The 23,113-nt window shown below is 39.4% G+C and overlaps 1 protein-coding gene and 2 non-coding genes across 14 annotated transcripts in view; all 3 read left to right on the forward strand.

Moving 5' to 3' along the window:
- Window positions 1-23,113, forward strand: part of RNF130 (ring finger protein 130) — a 154,310-nt gene that overhangs the window by 32,968 nt on the left and 98,229 nt on the right. For all 12 annotated transcript variants that reach the window (XR_014837974.1, XR_014837975.1, XR_014837977.1 and 9 more), the window contains exon 2: window positions 3,954-4,148. Coding sequence is in view for 8 of the 12 variants with exons in the window: in XM_085013641.1 (XP_084869767.1) it covers window positions 3,954-4,148 (195 nt within the window). In the remaining 4 variants the exon portion in view is untranslated. The remainder of the gene's footprint in view (window positions 1-3,953; window positions 4,149-23,113) is intronic.
- On the forward strand, window positions 22,766-22,845 carry MIR340-1 (microRNA mir-340-1). Its single transcript, NR_038537.1, has one exon. It is a non-coding gene; the product is annotated as a microRNA mir-340-1 (primary transcript).
- On the forward strand, window positions 22,768-22,851 carry MIR340-2 (microRNA mir-340-2). Its single transcript, NR_128432.1, has one exon. It is a non-coding gene; the product is annotated as a microRNA mir-340-2 (primary transcript).

The raw sequence follows: 23,113 nt of genomic DNA on the forward strand, positions 1-23,113 counted from the left end.
CCATTGTATTTCTCTTTGGTACTTAGTATATTGTGAGTTCATATTCATTGAAGTGAGGATTCTATAATTGTTCCTGTCTAGAATTGTTTGGTTCTTGTCAAGGAGTAAACGAAAGTCTCGTTACTATTTCTGGACTCAACAGGAAAGGCCATATGGAAAAAAAAAAAAATGGAAGTTAGGTTTTTTAGTAATACAAATTTTTACAGATTTACTGAGGTACAGTTGACAAATAACATTGTAAAATACCTTCATATTTTTTATTACCTGTAGTTTCACATTTTCATTATGACTTTTAATGAAAAAAGAACTTTAGTGTGTCATACTTAGATCTTTGTGCCCTACTATTGTCTCCGCTTAATAAAATGCTTCAAGTGTAAACAACTGTTATTAAATTTTGAAGTAGTGCCACTTAATCATAGTCAGTCTTCAGTCCTCTTGGGAAGTTATTTAGAACTGTTAACATTATTCTCATTGTTCAAGTTATTTTATTTATTTATTTATTTATTTATTTTTGGTCTTTCTGTCTTTTCTAGGGCCACACCCGCAGCATATGGAGGTTCCCAGGCTAGGGGTGGAATTGGAACTGTAGCCACCGGCCTATGCCACAGCCGCAGCAACGCCAGACCTGAGCCATGTCTGCGATCTACACCACAGCTCACGGCAACGCCAGATCCTTAATCCATTGAGTGAGGCCAAGGATAGAACCTGCAACCTCATGGTTCCTAGTCAGATTCGTTTCCACTGAGCCACGATGGGAACTCCTGTTGAAATTCGTTTTGATGGTGCAGTTATTCATAGAATCTGTTCTTACTAGATGGGAATTCCTTTAAGAGAATGTAAAGCTTTCTTTCATTGTGTTTGATAGATTTTGCTCTGTGATTAAACAGCATAATCTACCTGGCTGTGGGTAGATTTCACACATATCTGTATAGAAAACACCCATGGCACCAAACTGGATCACTAGGACAAGGTAGGGATGACAACCAAAAACCCTAAAGGAAAGAGAATTGATTTTGTTTTGTTTTGTTTTTTAGGGCCTCACCCACGGCATATGGAGGTTCCCAGGCTAGGGGTCGAATTGGAGCTGCAGCTGCTGGCCTGCACCACAGCCACAGCAGAGCCAGATCCAAGCCTTGTCTATGACTTACACCATAGCTTATGGCAACGCCGGATTGATGACCCACTGAGCAAGGCCAGGGATCAAACCCATATCCTCATGGATACTAGTTGGATCTGTTTCTGCTGCACCACGGCAGGAACTCTGGGAATTAATTAATTTCTTTTTTTTTTTTGATAGGCAAGAAATAGATTTATTAAGATAGGACACTTGTGAGAGATGCAAGGCAGGCAAGGAGGCAGGGCCCGGGAATGAATTTCTTAAGCACTCAAGGGTAGAGGAATTATTATAACCTTTCACATAGATAACTCTGTGAGGGAAGAATTGTATTTCAGTCTTTCTAAGTTAATAAAAATTAAAAATCAGAAAATCGGAACCTGTGACAGTTGCTTAGCTAATAAGGAGTTGACCTAGAATTTGGATGCCAGGTCTTGCTGATTCCATAATTGTGTTGTTTTCTCTTTACTATGCTGTGAATGTGTAAGGCATCATGAGGGCATAAGTCACAGGAAAACAAGTGAATGTTTCATAGATGACAAACATACAGATCTCTTTTGTTCTTTTTTTTTTTTGTCTTTTTAGGGCTGCACTCACATCGTATAGAATTTCCCAGGCCAGAGGTCGAATTGGAGCTGCAGCTGCTGCCTGCACCACAGCTACAGCAACATGGGATCCAAGCCATGTCCGTACCCACACCAACGCTCACTGCAATGCCAGATCCTTAACCTACTGAGTGAGGCCAGGGCTCAAACCTGTGTCCTCATGGATGCTAGTCAGATTCATTTCCACTGAGCCACAATGAGAATTCCTCTTTATATATTCTTAAAATTTTTCCCAAGACAGGTTATCATAACACATTGCCTAAATGCTTTTTTAAAACAGCACAATTATATATGAAACAGATATTACCAAAAGTAAGATATAACAGTCTGTTTCAGGATTTCAGAGTTTCATGATGCCTTGGCTATGTCTTTCAATGGTTGACTACTATAATCTTGACATAGGCTTTTTTCTATTTGATTTGACTGAAAAAGAACTAAAGATTCAAAGTGTGGAAACTGTTTAAGGAAAAGAGTGAGTCATAGTTGTCGACAATATCAATCATGACACATCGTGAAATCTTTTAACTCCCACTTACTATGTATTAGGAGACTTCTGGTAGCAAATATGATCTCATTGCCATCCATCACCATGATAACAAGAGAAATGGGAAAAGATATTATTTAAGTGGGAATGATAGATGTAGCATTTCTCTGAAGTTAGTGGCATCTCTACATTTTACGGTTTCTTTAAGTAATAGAAACATTTCACTTCTTTTGCTAAGCAGTGTGCTTCCAGGGGTGTGGAAGGCAAACATTTCCACACTGGTGTCATTTTGAGGTTTTTTTGGGGGGGAGGTTGTTTGTTTTTTCATTTTTTTCATATTGTTTTATACGCTTTATTATTAATGTCTATTTAATATTTTCATTATTTATTCACTTCTAGTGTTACCCTTTTGTTCTGTGTTCCTTTCCCTCCCTCCGCCTCAGCCCTTGAAGTACTGGTAGTGACTGGCTCCACAAGGCATAGGGTCTATGATCCTCTGACACTGCGTACCTAGTCTTCAACTAAGATTTGTGACCTTTTCCCCCTTCTTTTTTTTTTTTTTTTTTTTTTTTTAAGGGCTATACTCAAGGCATATGGAGGTTCCCAGGCTAGGGGTCAAATCGGAGCTCTAGCCACAGAACACCGGATCCGAGCCGCATCTTTGGCCCACGCCACAGCTCACAGCAACGCCGGATCCTTAACCCACCGAGCAAGGCCAGGGATCGAACCCACAACCTCATGGTTCCTAGCCAGATTCATTTCCGCTGCACCACAATGGGAACTCCACCTTTTCCCCCTTCTGAACTGCCCTACCCTTTTCATTTCAACCTGTTATAAATGCAAGGATGGGTATGGGAAGAGCAGCCAGGGGCAGCTTCCTAAGATTTGTAAATGATCACCATATTTGCAGAATCAGAAATTGAGGAACTTGCCCTGACAGATTTAAATGGACTTGAAACAAGCTGTCCCTCCAAATCTAGGACAGTGGCCATGTAATTTGTCATCCTAAGAGAAAATTTTAGTGTCTGTGCTATTTTGTAAAACAGGTTAATATAGTAAGCTGATATATATATCTTTGTAAAGTAATATATACCAGTAAATGTAAATTAGAGGAATAATCTATTTATTCTAGTTTTATGTTGTTGTAGGTAATTTAAGCTTTCAAATACAGGCCTGAACTGTTCTAATTTCCTCAGATGCTTATTGAGAAATTTGTTTAAGCATGCTTGAATTTTCAATAAGGACCCCTTGGTAACTGAACCAAAGATTAGTTTGGTTTCCTCATTTACCCCAAAGTAAGTCAGTTTCCTCATGGTACTGGTGGGAGTTAGGGATCAGGAGATGAGTAAGTACAAGTGAATGAACAGAGGTCAGGGTAGATCAATCCCTTGAGTTTCTGAGGGATTCTCTGTGTTTGCCTTTCTTCCTTGTCTCTTCAATCTACACAAGATATTGACAGTCTTTTTTGGTTTTGTAAATCTATAAACAGAATTTTTCACTGTTTTAGTTTGCATTACAGGTAACATTTTAATGGAGCATCTCTCTTCCATACAGATATGGATTCAGATTCATTGCATTGTCCTTTGTTGGGTGTATTTATAGCTCTGCCGGCAGTGAGCTGCTTGAAGTGCCTTAGGGCTGTATAGTATTCAGAGAACAATTGAGCATTTTGATGAAGACTTGAGTGGTTTTATGTATTATTACTTGAAAAAATTAATGTCTGTGTTGGGTTTTTTTCTTTTCTGTTTAGTTGCTGATCATCTGGGCTGTGACCCTCAAACACGGTTCTTTGTCCCTCCAAACACCAAACAGTGGATTGCTTTGCTGCAGAGGGGAAATTGCACATTTAAAGAGAAAATATCACGGGCTGCTTTCCACAATGCAGTTGCTGTAGTCATCTACAATAATAAATCCAAAGAGGAACCAGTCACCATGACTCATCCAGGTAAAAAAAAAAAAAAAAAAAAAAAAAAAAAGCTATAAATTTTTGTTTTTCCTTCTAGAAATTATTCCTTTATTCCTTTAAAGGTAGACATTCTACCGCCACTAAAACTGTATCATTTCCAATATAACTCTATGATTATATTTATTTTTGGTATTACCATTTGCTTGTTGAGATGCTTGTCTTTTTTCCTTTAGTTGAACTTTTTTCTTTTTCTTAAATAATGGCTGTAGAGCCTGCAAAACTTGCACTTATTAAGTAACTGGATGTGCTTAAATCATTAGTCATTGTACTTTTCTACATTTTACTTGATAAGTTTGAAAAATAATAGATTTAGAATCATTCATCCAGTTTATGTCATGGATTCTTAAAGAGTACCTGTTTGAGAAGGATACTTTTTATCTTATTAGGATAAATGTTGAAACTAACTTAGTAACTACTATAATTACAGTAGTAACTATTTCTTCATTTCTTGTGGAAGCATTTAGGGTATTTCTAATATAATTGTTTTAATAACAATAGTTGCAATTTATTGAGCACTTACTATATATATAGCATGCACTGTGCTATGAGCTTTTTTGGTTTTTAATAAACTTTATTTTTTAGGGCAATTTTAGGTTCCCAGCAGAACCTGGGTTTTTTTTTTTTTCAGGCTGCCTTTTTTTACTTAGAATATGCATTTAGGTTTCCTCCATGTCTTTTCATGGCTTAAAAGTGCATTTCTTTTGAGTGTTGGATAACATTCCATTGTCTGGATGTACCACAGTCACCTACTGAAGGACATCTTTGTTGCTTCCAGGTTTTGGCAAGTTTTAATAAAGCTGCTATAAACATCCATGTGCAGGTTTTTGTGTGGACATAAGTTTTTAACTCCTTTATCAACACCATGATTGCTGAATTGTATGATAAGAGGGTGTTTTGTTTTGTTTTGTTTTGGTTTTGGTTTTTAGGGCCACGCCCCTGGCACATGGAGGTTCCCAGGCTAGGGGTTGAATGGGAGCTATAGATGCCAGCCTACACCACAGCAATGTGAGATCTGAGCCTTGTCTGCGGCCTACACCACAGCTCATGGCAGCACTGGATCCCCAACCCACTGAGAGAGGCCAGGGACCAAACCCGCACCTTCATGGATACTAGTCGGGTTTGTTCCCGCTTCTCCACAGCAGGACTGTCTTCCAGGGTGGCTGTACCCTTTTGCCTTCCCACCAGCAGTGAATGAGGCTTCCTGTTGCTTTACACCCTCACCAGCATTTGGCGTTGTCAGTTTTTGTGTTTCAGCCATCGTAATAGGTTGTTTTAATTGTGTTTCCCTGATGACATATAATGTAGAGGAGCCCCCCCCCCCCACCTTTTTTTTGGTCTTTGCCTTTTCTAGGGCCGCTCCCGAAGCATATGGAAGTTCCCAGGCCAGGGGTCCAATCAGAGCTGTAGTTGCCGGCCTATTCCAGATCCATGGCAGCGAGGGATCCAAGCCATGTCTGTGACCTACACCACAGCTCATGGCCACGCTGGATCCTTAACCCACTGAGCAAGGCCAGGGATCAAACCTGCAACCTCATGGTTCCTAGTCAGATTCGTTAACCACTGAGCCACGATGGGAACTCCATTTTTTTTTTTAATATATTTTCTTAGATAATCCTCACCCTAACCCTGCGTGGTGTAGGTACTCTCCCACCTTACAGAGCAAGAGACTGCAGCAGGCAAGGGCCAGCAGAAGAGAGGCTTAGATGTAGGGTTTTTGATGTTCTTTCAGTTCACCAGTATGTCTCTTAAAATTGAAACTTAGATAAAGCTCAATTCCACATTCATAAAAATTTAAAGATCAATGACTTATTTAAAGAATTTAACTTTTTAAGAGAACCCTCTTACACTGTTGGTAGAAACGTAAATTGGTGCAGCCACTATGGAGAACAGTATGGAGGTTCCTTAACTAAAAACTGAGTTGCCATACGATTTAGCAATCCCACTCCTGGGCATATGTCTGGACAAAATTGTAATTCAAAAAGATACATAGGAGTTCCTGTCGTGGCGCAGTGGTGAACGAATCCGACTAGGAACTATGAGGTTGCGGGTTCGGTCCCTGCCCTTGCTCAGTGGGTAAGGATCTGGGATTGCCATGAGCTGTGGTATAGGTTGCAGACACGGCTTGGATCCCGCATTGCTGTGGCTCTGGCGTAGGCCAGTGGCTATAGCTCCGATTCGACCCCTAGCCTGATGCTGCGGGAGCGGTCCAAAGAAATAGCAAAAAGACAAAAAAAAAGATATATGCACCACTATGTTCATAGCGACACTATTTACAATAGCCAAGGCATGGAAGTAACCTAAATGTCCAACAGATGAATGGATTAAGAAGATACGGTACATATATATAATAGAATACTACTTGACCATAAAAAGAATGAAATAGTGCCATTTGCAGCTGCATGTATGGATCTAGAGATTATCATAACAAGTGAAGTAAGTCAGACAGAGAAAGACTTATGATACCACTTATATGTGGAATCTAATATACAATGCAGATGAACTTGCCTAGGAAACAGAAACAGATTCACAGACAGATAAAACAGACTTGTGGTTGCCAAGCGGTAGGGAGGTGGGGAAGGGTGGATTAGGAGTTTCAGATTAGCAGATACAATCTATTTTATGTAGAATGGATAAACAACAAGGTCCTGTTGTATAGCACAGGGAACTATATTTAATATCCTGTAATAAACCATAATGGAAAAGAATATAAAAATGACTATATGTATATATATACACACACACATATATAAAACTGAGTCACATTGCTGTACATCAGAAACTAACATAACATTGTAAATCAAAACTATACTTCAATTTAAAAATAACTTTTTAATCATTTAGTTAATATTTACATAATTAATTTTAGATAGTTACCTTGCAAAGATAACTCACCCTAATTGAGCATCACAGATACTTTTGTGTGTATCTTAATAGAATAATGCAGGTGAATTTAAATTTTATTGCTCTATGACTTTTCATCCCCTCAAATTAAGCCCTTTTTTTGTTTGTTTTTGGTTTTTTTAGAGCCACACTCGCAGCATATGGAAGTTCCCAGGCTAGGGGGTCAGATAGGAGCTGTAGCTGCCGACCTGCACCACAGCCACAGCAACACTAGATCCAAGCTGCATCTGTGACCTACAGTGTAGCTCACAGCAACGCCAGATTCTTAGCCCACTGAGCAAGGCCAGTGATCGACTCACATCCTCATGGATGTTACTTGGGTTCGTTACCTCTGAGCCACAACAGGAACTCCCCAAATTAAGCCTTTTAGGACTAAAATATATTTTTGCTAATTGTAAAAGTAACACATACTCATTGTTGAAAAACTGAAACTAAAGAAAAGTATAAAGAATAAGATAGAAAGAATGTGTGATTTTTCACTATCCATAGGTCACTTTTCATTTACTCCGGAAAACCAAAAGGAAATTAAGGGTCATTCTGATTTTGCAGGGCATCTCTGTGGGAACACTGCATTCAAGAGAATGGTTTTTCTGCTTAGGGCTCAGAACAGCGCCAGTGTGCTCTCTTCACCTGTTTTAAAGGAAAGAAAAAATGATTTCAAATTTTGGACAAAATAATTCCTTATTGATTTCTTCTTACTGAAAGCATGAAGAAAAGATGGAGAGGGAGAAATTCAACTGAGCAAAACATTTTTCTTTCTCAGGGATGCTATTTTACATACACAAAACCACAAAGAATTAGCGAGAATGGGAGTCTTTTAAGTATGAGAAAATCTGGGGATTATGAGAGAGGGAATTAAAATTCATTAATGATTTTTATTTTAAAAAGGAGGGAATTCTTTATAAATTAACATTCATTGCCTGTCTATGTTCCTTGAGATGTTAGTTTATCCAGATATGTTCCATGAATCACCCATGGAGGAAGAAAAGGTAAATGATAAAATAAGTTTTGGAAAATGCCTGAAATGTGTTCCACTTTTATTTTTTTATTTTTGTTTTATTTTATTTTTTGCTGTTTAGGGCTATACTCATGGCACATGGAGGTTCCCAGGCCAGGGGTCTAATCGGAGCCACAGCAACACAGGATCCAAGCCGCGTCTGTAACCTACACCACAGGTCACAGCAACGCCAGATCCTTAACCCACTGAGCGAGGCCAGGGATCAAATCCGCAACCTCATGGTTCCTAGTTGGATTCGTGTATTCCACTCTTGTATTCCATGTATTCCACTCCATGTATTCCACTCTTAGAAGCTCCAAATAAACATACTGGCGTCTCTGAGAAGTCTGAAAGAACTCGCTTTACTTTGATTAGCCTATGGTTTCCCAAACTTATTTGACCATGTAAATCTTTTTTTTTTTTTTTTTTTTTTGTCTTTTTGTTGTTGTTGTTGTTGTTGCTATTTCTTGGGCTGCTCCCGCGGCATGTGGAGGTTCCCAGGCTAGGGGTCGAATCAGAGCTGTAGCCACCGGCCTACGCCAGAGCCACAGCAACGCAGGATCCGAGCCGCGTCTGCAAGCTACACCACAGCTCACGGCAACGCCGGATCGTTAACCCACTGAGCAAGGGCAGGGACCGAACCCGCAACCTCATGGTTCCTAGTCGGATTCGTTAACCACCGCGCCACGACGGGAACTCCCTGACCATGTAAATCTTTGATCACAATTTAGTATATAACAACAAAAATAAGGAAATTTAGGGATAGAATTTGAGGATAAATTCTTACGAAATACATCTTTTGTAAGGCAAGTAGAATGTAAACAAGAGGAAATGGCTTTAGGTTGTATATAGATACATAGAAAATTAGAATAATGTGAGACAGTGAATCGGTACAGTACTTTGAAATTTGGCACCACCTGACACCATTCAAGAAGTCATACTTTGTGATACAGTAATTCCACATCTAGATACATGCTCTAGAGTACTTTTCAAATATAAATGTGCATATGGATCACCTGGGAATCTTGTTAAAGTAAAGATTCTGATTCAGTAGTTCCGGAGTATAGCCTGATATTCTATATTTTTAACAGGTTTCCAGGCCATGCTAATGCCACCGATTCACAGATCTTGCCTTGAGAAACAAAGGCAAAAAAGCTAAGTTTTGGTCCCAGAGATTCCACTGACATCCTCTAACATAAACCAAGTTGCCTCCTGTGTGAAAGGCCTCTTCTGTCTGAATCACTTCTCTGAAAGGCCGTGTATTCCTATTGTAGAGGACAACAACAGAGAAAATCTTTATGCTCCGAGAACCACTTGTTTTCCTGGCTCATTAATGTGTTATTACTTCTCTCTCCCTCCAGAGAGTCTCTTCTCTTCCTGTTTCTATGTGAAGTTCAAGGACCCTTCCATCAGAGTCACTAGATTCCCACCACTACCTGTAACTCCAGATCTCAAAGGATAGACCCAAAGACCCATGTTTTAGCCCTTCCTTGGCCACTTGTCAGTTCTGTCCACCCTTCATTTGAGTGAAGAAACTCTTGTGCTTTGCAATATAATATGAACTGGTAAGAGTTGAAAAAAAGATCCCTTGGTTACACCCTTGGTGAGTTTATAATCCAAGGCCCCTGTAGTCTTCATAGCGTTCTTTGTGCCTCTTTGACAGAAATATCCTTTTGCTTTTATGTTGTTATTATTTGCATACCTGACTGGCGGTAGAAAGAAACCTGCAAGTTTAAGTTTGTGTCTTATCTCTCTCTTCTCTGCAGCAGTCAGCAAAATACCTCAAACAAAATAAGTGTGTGCTGCCTTGAAATGATTTCATGAAGATATTTAGCTACCTTAAGCTTTCTTGCTGTTTAAGGATAAATTTAATTACTGATTTTTTAATTCCGCATTGTTACGTATACATATTTTTTTTCCTTGCCTTGTCAGTGATGTTTCAGGAGTTTTCTCATGTTTGTTCTAATGAATGCCCTTCATCTGGTGACTGAAGGACATCTTTTCTGGTGCAATGTCCGTGACATCATTGACAGGAAAGACCGCTCAATTTGTGGTTTTATTTGTTACCTCTAGTTAGCAGAATAAGTTCTTTGTAATGTAGGTAGCGGATATGTGGTAGTATAAAGGGGACGTTATGGGCTCTTGGATAGTTGAAAATAATGCACATTTGTCTGAAAGTTAAGGATTTATTCTCCTGGTTTTTAAAAATTGATGTAGACTTTACTGTTACTATTTAGCGTTCATAAACTGTTTCAGATCATTGTCAAATTGGAGCTCTCTTTTATAGTTTTATTTGTATGTAAGAATATGTGGACATTCTTTTCATTGTTAGTAGGAAGATGAGGTGATTTAGATAAACATGTAATCAAGTAGTAATGTTCCTCTTCTATCTTTATGTCAGTTAGCAGTATTAGATACTTCTTGGTTTTCCTTTGACTAGTTGAATAGAAGTAGTTAAATAGTTCTTCACCTTTTCCCATTGTATTTTCATTAAAAAAAACTTACATAGCTCTGTATTTATTAACTAGCAATGAATAGAAGAATATCATACTTTGTAAGATAGACTATTCACTTTGTGAATATGAAAAATTACACTATAGAAACAAGTAAAGATAAATCACAAATTGCAAAATCTTTTTTTTTTTTTTTTTTTTTGTCTTTTTAGGGCTACCCACAACATATGGATGTTCCCAGGCAAGGGGTCAAATTGGAACTGTAGCTGCCAGCCAGTGCCACACACACAGCAATGCCAGATCTGAGCCATGTCTGCAACCTAAACCACAGCTCACAGCAATGCCGGATCCTTTAACCCACTGAGTTAGGTCAAGGATCGAACCCACATCCTTATGGATCCTAGTCAGGTTCATTACCAGTGAGCCACAAGGGGAAAATCTGCAAAATAAATTTAAATATTCATAACTTGGACCACTTAATGTAAGTCTATTATTTTACTCTAAAAGCTCAACAAGAAAACGAATAATAATAGTCATTTGATTGTTTTAACTGTTTAAAGTTTTTGGGTTCTAATTGAATATGGATTTAATTACCTCAGAAAAGATTGAGCCTGCAGTTTAAATGTACTGCTGTGGCAGGAAATAAAGTTTTAATTGCATGTATCTTTTTTCCTGAGTTTGCAAGTATCTCTTTTTGTATCTTGCGTATGATCCATAACACTTTTCAAAAATTCATAATTATCAAGAAAAATCTAAAACTAAAACATGGAGTTCCTGTTGTGGCTCAGCAGAAACAAATCTGACTAGCATCCATGATGTCGCAGGTTCAATTACTGGCCTTGCTCAGTGGGTTAAGGATCCAGTATTGCAGGAGCTGTGGTGTAGGTCAGTTGCAGACATGGCTCTGGTCTGGCGTTGCTGTGGTTGTGGTATAGGCCAGTGGCTATAGCTCTGATTTGACCCCTAGCCTGGGAACGTCCATATGCTGCTGGAGCGGCCCTAAATAGACAAATAAAATAAAATAAAACTAAACATGTAAGCAGTAGCTTTAAAAAAAAAAAAAAAAAAAGTCTTTATAGGGCTGCACCCGAAGCATATGGAGGTTCCCAGGCTAGGGGTCAAATCGGAGCTGTAGTTGCAAGCCTATGCCAGAGCCACAGCAGTGCCAGATTCGAACTGCGTCGGCGACCTACACCACAGCTCACGGCAACTGCCTTCCTGTCTTACTCAGACATTGAGTAAGTTGTTTAGACTCATCACCGATTTGCCTTTTATCTTGCTTGTGCTTTTCCTTTCCTCTCCAGCAACAGAAGAGGAGAAAGCTAAAATAATACAAAGGATCTTCATGGGTTTAGAATACTGGCTTAGAAATCAGTTTCATAGGTTATAGGATGGAAGATATTTTTTACTTGCTAGCTTGTTGTATGATGATGGCCTGGATTTACAGTTGCAAGCTCAGAGCCAGTCCCATGGGCACAGCTGCTAAGGAGGATGATGCAGCTTGATGCCTGTGTTAGAGGTCTGGTGAGACTCCCTTACTTTTTTTTTTGTTTTTTTGTTTGTTTGTTTGGGTTTTTTTTGTCTTTTTAGGGCCGCACCCTGGAAGTTCCCAGGCTAGGGTCAAATCGGAACTGTACCTGCCAGCCTACACCACAACCACAGCAACACCAGATCCGAGCCACGTCTGTGACCTACACTAAAGTTCACGGCAATGCTGGAACATTAACCCACCATACGAGGCCAAAGATCGAACCCACGTCCTCACGGATATTAGTCGGGTTTGTTACCATTGAGCCACGATGGGAACTCCAAGCCTCCCTTACTTTGACTGATGCTTTACAATGCTCCTCCATTCAGCTTTTTAGAGGGTGAGGATGTGAGGGATATTGGGGCAGGCAGGATAATTCTTTTTTCTGAAGGGCTGTCCTTTGCATTACAGTATGTTTAGCCTTACAGGCCAGTGCTTACTAAATTCTAGAGGCATCCCTCCCTACTTGTAACAGTGTAAAATCCTTCCCCAGAGCGTCTCCCTAGCAGGGCGTTTTTGCTCTCATTGAGACCTACTGTCAAATTCTTAAGTGTGTGGAGCCTTTAGAGGAGGAATGAAAAGAGATCCTTTTTTGGTGAGGGTGATTGGTACAGAAAAATTGATGAAGGAAAAAGTGGTGAGCTTTTATGTTTACCCACATATTAGCATTTCTGGTATTCTTCATTTCTTTGTATAGTTCTAAGTTCCATCTACTGTCATTTCCTTTTCAATCCAAGTTATTTTTTTTTTATCATTTCTTGCAGTGCAGATCTGATGGTGATGAATTCTGTCATCATTCTTTTATCTGAAAGTGTCCTTTTTTGCCATCATTTTTCAAGGACATAGATAAAGAATTCTGAGTTTCAGCACTTTAAAAGTGTGGTTTCTTTGTTTTCTAGCCTCTGTTTTTTCTCATGAGTTGTTCTCTTTTATAGATTTTTTTTAAAATAAACTTTTCTTTAAAGAACAGATTTACATTTATAGAAAAATTTCAAAGATAATACCAGGAATTCCCATAGACCTTCACTCAGCTTCTCCTGTTATTAACATCTTAAATTAGTATGGTACATTTGGTATAATTAATGAGCCAATATTGGTACATTATTATTAACTGATATCCATACTTAATTCAAATTTCCTTAGCTTTTTTTTTCCCCTTAGTTTTTATTTAATGTCTTTTTTCAGTACCAGGATCCCATCCAGGATACCACATACATTTGGTCATTATGTCTCTTTAGGGTCCTCTTGGCTATAACATTTTTGAAGACTACTGCTCAGGTATTTTATAGAATGTCCTTCAGTGGGATTTGTTTGATGTTTCTATCATGATCAGACTGAGGATATGGTTTTAGGGGAGGAAGACCACAGAGGTAAAGTGTCACTCTCATCATGTTATATCGTGGATACGTGCTGTCAGTATGAGTGGTCACTGTTGATGTTGACCTTGACCACCTGACTGTTTGTCAGACTTCTCCACTGTAATAAAGTTTCTCTTTTCTCTCTTCCATGCAACACTCTTTAGAAGGTGATCACTGCGCATAGCCCACACTTAAAAAGTGGGGAGTTTAGATGTCCCCTCCTTAGGGTAGAGTGTTACATATTTACTTGAAATTATTCCATGTGGATGATTTATCTCTATTTATTCAATCATTTATGTATATCATATGACTCATAGGTATTTATATTTATTTTATACTTTGTATTATAGTATAGTATTACTTTGCTTATTTTTTTGTTCAAATTATTCTAGCTTTGCCATTGAGATTTCTTTCATTTGATCCTTGCGTCCTTTGACATGTTCCCATTACCATGGGTGTTGGCCTTTTGGTTTTTTGTTTGTTTTGCTTTTTGAAAACTTCCTTTCTGGTGCTGTGGGATGCTCATCTTGTATATATTTCCAGTTCTAGTCCTAGAATCAGCCATTTCTCTAAGGAATTTCTCCAAAGCCATTTCCTTTCATTGGAGGATGGTATTAGACACCAAGCTCTGGGTAATACTGGCTATGCTTGTTACTATTGAGGTTTTGTTGCTTCTGGACCTTCTAAGTTGACAGAGCAAGGAAATAGATGTGTGTATACTAATACTTGCATATATACAGATCTATAAATATTTCTGTGTGTAACCACCTGTGTCTCCGTTAAGCTAAGAATGAGTTCATCCCAGGTCTCTAACTCTAATCCAATGCCTTGTAATCCATTACATTACATGAATCATTCTAGTATTCTCCCTTTGCTTACCCACTCCAAAAGTGAGAAGCCTGCCTGCCATTATCGACCACCCATCTTCTTAGATGTTCAATTCACTGAGCTCTCAGACTTAGAGGTTCTTAAACATGCAAAACATATTGGAAGGTCTTCAAGTACTACTGCTTGCTCTAAAAGCTAACGTAAGGTAGTTTTTTCTCAACTTAAATCTTCCCCGGCTAGAATGCCTAACTCTGTACTTAGTTTTCTTTCTCCATCCAGTAAAAATATTTTTATCAAAAACGTGTAAGAAAACTTAAGTATAAGTATCTTAACTTGATACGACACGAAACTCGGTGGACCTTGGAACCTATAATAACGAAAAGAAAATATTCATTAAGTCACCCCACAAACACTTTTAAAAAAAATTAGTAGCAAGGGTTTGTGGAGACCTGGCTTAAATAACAGTTCAAGTAGAGGACTCCTGGGACCCTCTAATCATGTAAGCTCAGCATATGCTAAACATATGCCATAGCTGCTGAAAAAAATATCGAAAGCTTGGCCTCTATTCCTGTGAACATAATATTCAGATGAAAGGAGAAGTTAGTCTCATTGCTTCTCTTGATGGAACTATTGTATTCATTACGGAACGAAGGGAAAAAGAAGACATTGAAAAGTGATGTCCAAAAAAGAACAGGATGGAAAAAGTCCATAAACTATTTTATCAAGCAATTTGGAATCTGAGCATCAAAATGAATAATGATAGTATTTTAGCCCATTAAATAAAATAGGAACTGTGAGTTCATACTGATCTAAGAAGTAAAATAAATGAAAGTTTGATGAGAAATGGAATATTTACCTAGTCTCAAAGTACCTCCCCACAGAATGCTTAATAATTACTAGGGTAAAAAGAGTAACTTCACAGTGGAAATGCCTGGAGGACATCAAAGTGAGCTTCACCAGTAATGAGGTATATCAAAATTGGGCCGCCTGGTAGTGTTCATCAAAAAGAGCACAGGGGAGTTCCCGTCGTGGCACAGTGGTTAAGGAATCCGACTAGGAACCATGAGGTTGCGGGTTTGATCCCTGCCCCTTGCTCAGTGGGTTAACAATCCGGTGTTGCCGTGAGCTGTGGTGTAGGTTGCAGACGCAGCTCGGATCCCGAGTTGCTGTGGCTCTGGCGTAGGCTGGCAGCTACAGCTCTGATTCGACCCCTAGCCTGGGAACCTCCATATGCCATGGGAGTGGCCCAAGAAATGGCAAAAAGACCAAAAAAAAAAAAAAAAACAGCACAGATCACTTATGTGATGTTGCTGCTGGAGGTGCATGACCTGAATCTATCCATGGGGAAATAACAGATAAATCCAGAATGAGGGACATTCTACAGAATAAATGGGCTATAGACTTCAGAAGTGTCAAGGTCATGAACATCAAGGAAAGTCCGAGAGACTGTTCTAGACTGATGGAGACTGAGACATGATGTTTATATGTAATGCATAGCTCTGATCTGGGCTGCTATAAAAGACATTTTGAGAAATTAGGAAAACTTGAATGGACTCTCCGACAGTAGGAATGTATCAGTGTCAATTTCCTGATTTTGGCAGTTATACTCTGTTTATAAATACTTTTTCTTTGTACATACTAATACACACTATTTGCAGGGTGGTGTGTCATCATACCAGTAACTTACTCTTTTTTTTTTAATTTTGTTCTGCATTTATTATCACAGGTATGTACAAGGTCACATCCCACATCCTGGAGTATTTTTAGGTTTTGTTTGTGAGCAGTCACGTACCTCATATCAAGTACCTCAGTTCACATTAAGGATGCTTAATATTCATGCAGAAGTTATCTTCACTGGCTAACATACCATGAACTTTCTCACCAATTTTATGACTCCTGAACTATTCCATGAGGTGAAGGGAGATGGCTCACCTAAGGTCACCCACCGCAGGAGGCAAAGGCTCACCTTAGGGGTCCCACCCCTCATACACCTTTGAGCCCTTTGACCTGTTCTGGGCCTCAGTTATCTGTAAAATGCAGAGATTTGGCTTGATCATCTCTGTGCATCTGGAATTTACCAGTAACTTACTCTTGAATCGTTTGGGGGGAAAGAGGTTTTTAATATGATACTTCCAACTTGTAAGTATTAGATTCCTTAAAAAATATTTTTTAAAAATGAATAGTTTGGGACTCTGGGCATAATTAATTTAGAGAAGAAAGTGAGGTGGAGTCTCAAGGCAGATGTATTTGACACTATGAACTATTGTGTGAAAGCGGAATTTTCATTGATTTTGGGAGGTGTTTCTTACATTCAGTGGCATTTTACAGTTTATGGACAGGATTTTTTTTCTTCATGATACATAGAGCAGCGATGCACCTTACAGTTGATAATATTTTACAACATCAAAGAGTGAATACAATTTATTTACTCAGTAGTGCTTCTCCAGAGAAGAGAACCAAGAGCCATTAATGGGCATTTAGGCATCAAGATTTTAGTTATTAAAAAATACCTTTCTAATACTTAAAACTTCCTGTGAATAGAATCAGCTACCTAAAAGAGTCAGTAACTTACAGGGAGTTCCTGAATTACATTGAAGAACTGTTTTAACTAAAAGATCTGGTGACTCTCTAGTGTCTGTTTCTTGTTACACTCCCCCATCCCCCACCACCTTTCTGGCTCTCCACCTGAATGAAGAAAATGGCTTTTTTTTTTTTCTATGCTGATCTTTGTTCCAACCATCTTTTCTTTTTTATGCTGTGGAAAATATGAACAGAAGTTACATGATGAGTGTGTATAGGCAGGAGATAGTATGAAGAAAAGAAACTGATATTTGGCTGCTGGGCATGGAGCCTATGTTCTGCTCGTGTAAGGCTGAAGAACCCACTCAAGGAATAAATGAGTGAAGATTCAGTAGATCCTGTTCTTTTTGAGGACAGACTGCAACTGAGTATCATCAGGAATTAATCAAGTGACTGGATCTTTCAGTGGCTTACATGTTGAACTGCTATATATGTCAGCTTCATGCCAGGGTTTAGGCTCACTCACTTCAGTGCAATTTCAGGTTAGTCATTGTTTTGAACTTTTCGGGCATCCACTGGATACCATGGTGCTGGCGTCTTCTTGTATCGGTACAGGTGCTGTCAAACCAGTGCACTTCCACAATGACATGACTTCGCCTTTCATTCTTTTGCTCCACACCCTTTCTCACAGTCATCTACTTCCTTGCCTGGCACTTCTCAGAGGCCTTGATTCCTGGCTTCCTTACCCTCATGTAGTCATGCCATCATCCTGGCTAACTTCAGAATCCACGTGGAAAGTGAACACCCTAACCTGAAATTCTTTCCTCGGGTGCTCTGACATTCCACCTTGCCAGGAACCTGGGCCTCATCATCTCCTGGAACTTGAATCTCAATGGCAATGTCCTGTTCTCTGACTGTTGCTTCTTTTTCTCTCCCTCTCCTCCTGTCGTTTGGTTTTGTTGAAGCTTCCAGCTCCTTGGGCCCACTCTTTTTCTCCTGATTATCCTCCCCTAGGTTTCACTCCTGCATTCTCCTTAGATCACGTGAACCACTATTTCAGCCACTTTGACCAACAGTTTCATTGGGTCAGTAAGAAATGTCTACCATCCCATGACTGTCCATTACCTTTAGGTCCATTTGTCTCCCAAAATGCCTTGAATGTCAAGCTAAAGGAATTTGAATTTTATTTAGTTGACAGAAGGGACACATGAAAGGCTTTGAGCAGAGAAGTGACATGACAAATGTATATTTTAGAGAAACCACTTACAAATCTCAGCAGGAAATCTATAATTGATAAAACCTGTCACCCACATCTGTCAGAATTATTACTGTATTCATTTCATAAAAGAACATAGCATATCTTTTTTTCTCCCTTGAATTTTTTAAGGGGTTGTTAAGAGTGAGTATTGCAGGGAAACATCTGAGAAGGGCTTAAGTCAGTGGAAGTGAGAGTGAAGGGAAGGCCTTGCTCAGGCCATAAGTGAGCAGATTCATTGAGACCGAAGCATAAAGGAATCACCCAGTCAGTGCAATGTTACTGAGTGGGTGGTATAGAAAATCCCTGTACTATACCTACCTGTTCCCTTAGCAGCAGTCATTCTGGACCTTTAAAGAAATTTTAATCTCTTCCACTTAAAGTATATGGTGTTCCACTTTACATATAAGGAGGTGATTGAATTCTGTAGAAATAACTGTCTCACGTTGTTAGTCTCCTCTGATCCAAAGCAGATCCCTTAGTCACTTTTGGTGGTTCATGACATTACCTTTTTGATAATTACCTACTAACAGTTATAAAAGTATCATTTTGAGTTACTATTGTGGCTCAGTGGTAATGAACCTGAGTAGTAACCGTGACGGTGAGGGTTCAATCACTGGCCTTGCTCAGTGGGTTAAGGATCTGGCGTTGTCGTGAGATGTGGCTCGGATCCTTAGTCTGCAACCTACACCACTTAGGGATATTAGTCGGGTTCCTTACCACTGAGCCACAATGGAAACTCCCTGGACTCTTTTTTTAATGGGAAATTTCCTAAAATTATCTAAGAACTTTAAAATTTCTTTAAACTTTGGCAGCTGATTTGAACTTAAACAGTTTTATCTGTTAAGGCATACAGCCTCTGCTAAATGGAATTTTGCACAAGAATGGCTGCTTTCGTAAAAGAACAGACAAGTTTACAATATAGAAGTGAAAAAGCTTACCATAAAAGGGCTTTCTCCATTCATGGCCTAGTGCCTCAAACAGTTCATTTGTTCTTTCCCTGTGTCTGCCTTTCCATAGTTAAAGTATTGGCTGCCCAGCTGAACTGGACTTGCCTAGCAGCAAGGTGACAAATACAGTTGAGAGGAGAAGATAGGGATTTCTGATACTTCTCAACTGCAGCAACTCCCACAGCTGAAACTTGAATCCTCTTAGAAGCCAGGAGGATTGTGTTGGTCAGCAGATTCCTGAGTGTTTCCAAGGTGTTAGAAGGAATTAGGGAATAGGAGTTCCAAAATTATGTGGTAGGGGTCTTTTGGATTCTTCCAAAGAATGCCTTCTTACTTTCTAGGAGTAATAGTAATACCAGTAGGATGAGCTCAGTAAATTATTGGTATTTACAGAGCATCTGCCATGAAGCCTGCAGGTAACACCTGATTTTTTGAAAGAAGAAACTGAGGTTCAGAGGAGTCAAGTATCATACTGGAATTTGAACCTAGACATTCCAACTTCAGAGCCCAAAGGAGGTTAATTCTGAAGTTCATTTTGTTGATCCCTAAAAATCGATGTTGTTGTCAGGATAATAGCAGCATTACCGTATTTTTCCACATATCCTTTTTTCCCATTAAAAAATAGAATTGCTAGGTGTTGGGGAGGGGAAACACCTAGAAAAATTGCCAACCCGGTAGTTTTATTTAATGGGAAAAAAGATAATTAGAAAAATATTAGTGTTTCTGATCACCAAACGACTTTACAAAGTGTAGAAAATATCATAGTATTAGAAAATCCCTATTTTGCACACACTGTTGTAGTAACTGATTCTGGTGAGCATTAGTGGATGCTGAGAACATTGAATGAAAGCTTGTTTGTTGGGAAACAGGATTTTCTGAACTCATCACCCCACAGATTGCTTATTAATCAAATAGTGAAAAGTGTCTGTTTACATTGGAGAAACTGGCAGAAAACAGATTAGCCAAGTGATAAAATTTGCCTTCCATCAATAAAGGTTAAACCTCGACCTGTGCTTCCTGATATAACCCACTAGAAGGACACAGCATCACCTATATAGCATCCCACCAAAAATGTTTCCTTTGGCGGTCTAATCATGAGGAAACAAACCAGCAAATCCAGACTGAGGGAAGTTTTTTTTAACATATGCCCTGGATCCATCAAAAAGGTCAATATCATGAACGACCAGAAGTGACCGAGAAAACTGCTTTAGATCAGAAGAGATTGGGAAGATAAGACAGTGGCCACGAGACCTGATAAGGCTCTGGGTACTGACCTAAACAGTTCTACTGGTGATTATTAGAACCAGTCAGAGCTATTGGATTGTGGATTGTGTATTATAGAACAGTGTTGTATCAGAGTTCAGTTTCTTGAGTATGATAAATGAATTGTGTCCCTATTCTTAAGAGAGAATGCTGGAGTATTTAAGGAGGAAATGTCATGAGGTCTAAAACTTACTCTCAGTTGGTTCAGGAATAATAAATACCCACAGAAAAGGAAAACTATTACCAGTTGACAGATCTGAATAAAAAGTGCATGAGTATTCATATAGTATTGAAACTGTTCTGTGGGTTTGAAATTCTCAAAACAAATGAAGAAAGAATAGAATAGAATTGTTTGTTAAAGTAGCTAAACTCAAGCAGGGGAAACAGAGATTCACATTAAAGAATAATAGTGGAGAAAGTTTTCAAGAAAATAGGTGAAAGCAGGGATCACAACTAGGCTTTTACTTAACTGTTGTCTCTGGTAAATTAACTCTGGCTGCTGGGCATTGTTGAACTACATGGGATTCTGAGACCATATTCATGATTTATTAGTATTGTTGGCCAAGGGCTTGGGGCATGAGCTTGGTGATGGATGTTCCAAATATGTATCAGCTCTCCTTGAATGTTTCATCATTACAGTCTAATTAGTTCTCAACTCCTACCAGTCACTACTTGATCTAACCCTAATTTTATCCTGAGCTTACATTTCCTCTGGCATTAAAATCTCCACCCTCCATCCCACCCCCAAAAGCTGGACCAAGGCTCCACAGATCTTTAAAAGTTAGGTGTTTGAGGCATCCTTCAATTAGGGCCTTTGAGCCCAGGTTGCCTTTATGGGTGGGGAATGAGGAAGTCCAGTGTCTCCTGAAGGGGTCGAGGGGACAGGGAGTCTTCTAGGAGAGGTCCCCTCTCATCAGATTCTCTAAGGGATTTACAACATAGAGTGGTTAAGAACCTAGTGTCTTTGTCAGCATTCTGATGATCTGCTGATATTATTTCTCATTTTGTTTGAGCAGCACTGTCTTAGTTGCCTTCCCTGTCACTCTTCCCAGTCCCTTTCTTTGTACCGGCATCATGAGACTACCTATGTTTGGCTCCTACCTATGTTTGGCTCCTCTCTCTGGTCCCTTTAAGTTTCTCCTTTGCTCTTTGAGGGTAGATGCCATTTTCATGTAATCAAGAGCAGGTATAAAGGAAGAAGCACTCCTGTATGTGTCTCCTTTACTACTGACACAGAAAACTTCCCTTCGGACACTTCTGGTTACCAAATGTGTGTTGGGTTTTCCCTGTGCCAAGAAGTTCTCGGCAACACTACCTGGGTGTCCTGTAGTTCAGTTTGATTCTGACACTACCTAGAATTAGCATCAGATCCTACAAGTGAAGGGTTCAGTCCCACAAAGACCACCCCCCGATCCCACCACTTCAGAAGCCAATTATAAGTTGTCACCTGTACTTCTGCTCCACCAGCTCTAAGTTGAGGTTCCTGTAACTCCTCCCTCTGCTTCAAAAATGTGTTAGAAGGGCTCACAGAACTCCTGGTTTATTATAAATGCTGTTATGAGGACCATAGATGAAGAGATACATAGTGCAAGGACCATAGATGAAGAGATACATGTGAGAAGGGGCTCTCTATGGGGAATTCCTGTTGTGGCGCATCGGAAAAGAATCTGACTGGGAACTGTGAGGTTTCAGGTTCGATCCCTGACCTTGCTCGGTGGGTTAAGGATCTGGCGTGGCTGTGGTGTAGGCTGGCAGCTTGTAGCTCCAATTCAACCCCTAGCCTGGGAGCCTCCATATACCATGGGTGCCGCCCTGAAAAGAAAAAGAAAAAAAGGGGGGGCTCTCCAGCAGGCTGTCTTCCCACTACCTCCAGTTGTTCACTAGCCTGGAAGCTCTCTGACCCCCCATACTGTAGGGATTTTTATGCTGGCCTCATGTAGGCATGATCAATCAATAACTCAGTCTCTACTCCCTCTCCCTCTCCCTCCCCAGAGGATGAAGAGTGAGGCAGAAAGTTCCAAGCTTCTCATCATGGCTTGGTCTTTCTGGTGACCAGCCCCCAAACTGAAGCTGTCCAGGAGCCCACTAAGATTCACTTCATTAGAACAAAGAACAGTCCTCTATCACCTAGGGAATTGCCAGGGATTTAGGATCTGTGTCAGGACCAGGGTCAAAGACCTAATACTGCAAAAGATGCTCCTAGTGCTATCACTTATGAAATTGCAAGGTTTTAGGAGCTTTGACCCAGGAATCAGGGACAAAGACCAATATATATATAATTTTCTACTCTCTTTGAAAGGCGAACATTAAGGAGCCTTGATGATAGTATATGCTCAATAAATACTGTTAAAGGGAAGGTTGAAATAATTAAATGCTTCTTTTCCCAAACAGCTTTCCAATTGAAATTAGATGGTGCTCATTTAGTGTTGTTTGAATGAATGAAATTACATGGATTGATTCCCTTGGCTACCTGTGCAGCGTTCCCAGCTCCTTCCGCAGCTTGAGTCTTCAAGAGGGAGCCTCAGAACTGATTTCTAAAACTGTACCTGGTGTGATTATAAAGCAATGAGACTGATTGTCATATGTCGTTTGTGGGATCCGTCTCAGTTACTTTATAGCCATACCTGGTATCTTATACTGCACATCATTGCCTGTTGAACAACATTTTAAAAGCACAAACAAGGTTTCTAAGTGGAAATTTAAAATGATTTGGCATTATTTTATGATTTTTTTTCTAACATAGTGAAAAGAACTCATTTCAGAAAGATAATTAGATGTTAACATTGTTGCTTTAATTTTGCAGTTTTCTTCTTTATTTTTAATCAGTATTCTGATAAACTGCTGATAAATTCTGAAAGACTGACAATTTCAAATAAGGCTATACAAAGATA

This window comes from Sus scrofa, chromosome 2, assembly GCF_054392235.1.
Source record: "Sus scrofa isolate SSC_HxYL_T2T_F1_AM1 chromosome 2, Sscrofa_HxYL_maternal_Yorkshire_Landrace_v2.0, whole genome shotgun sequence".
Taxonomy (NCBI): Eukaryota; Metazoa; Chordata; class Mammalia; order Artiodactyla; family Suidae; genus Sus; species Sus scrofa.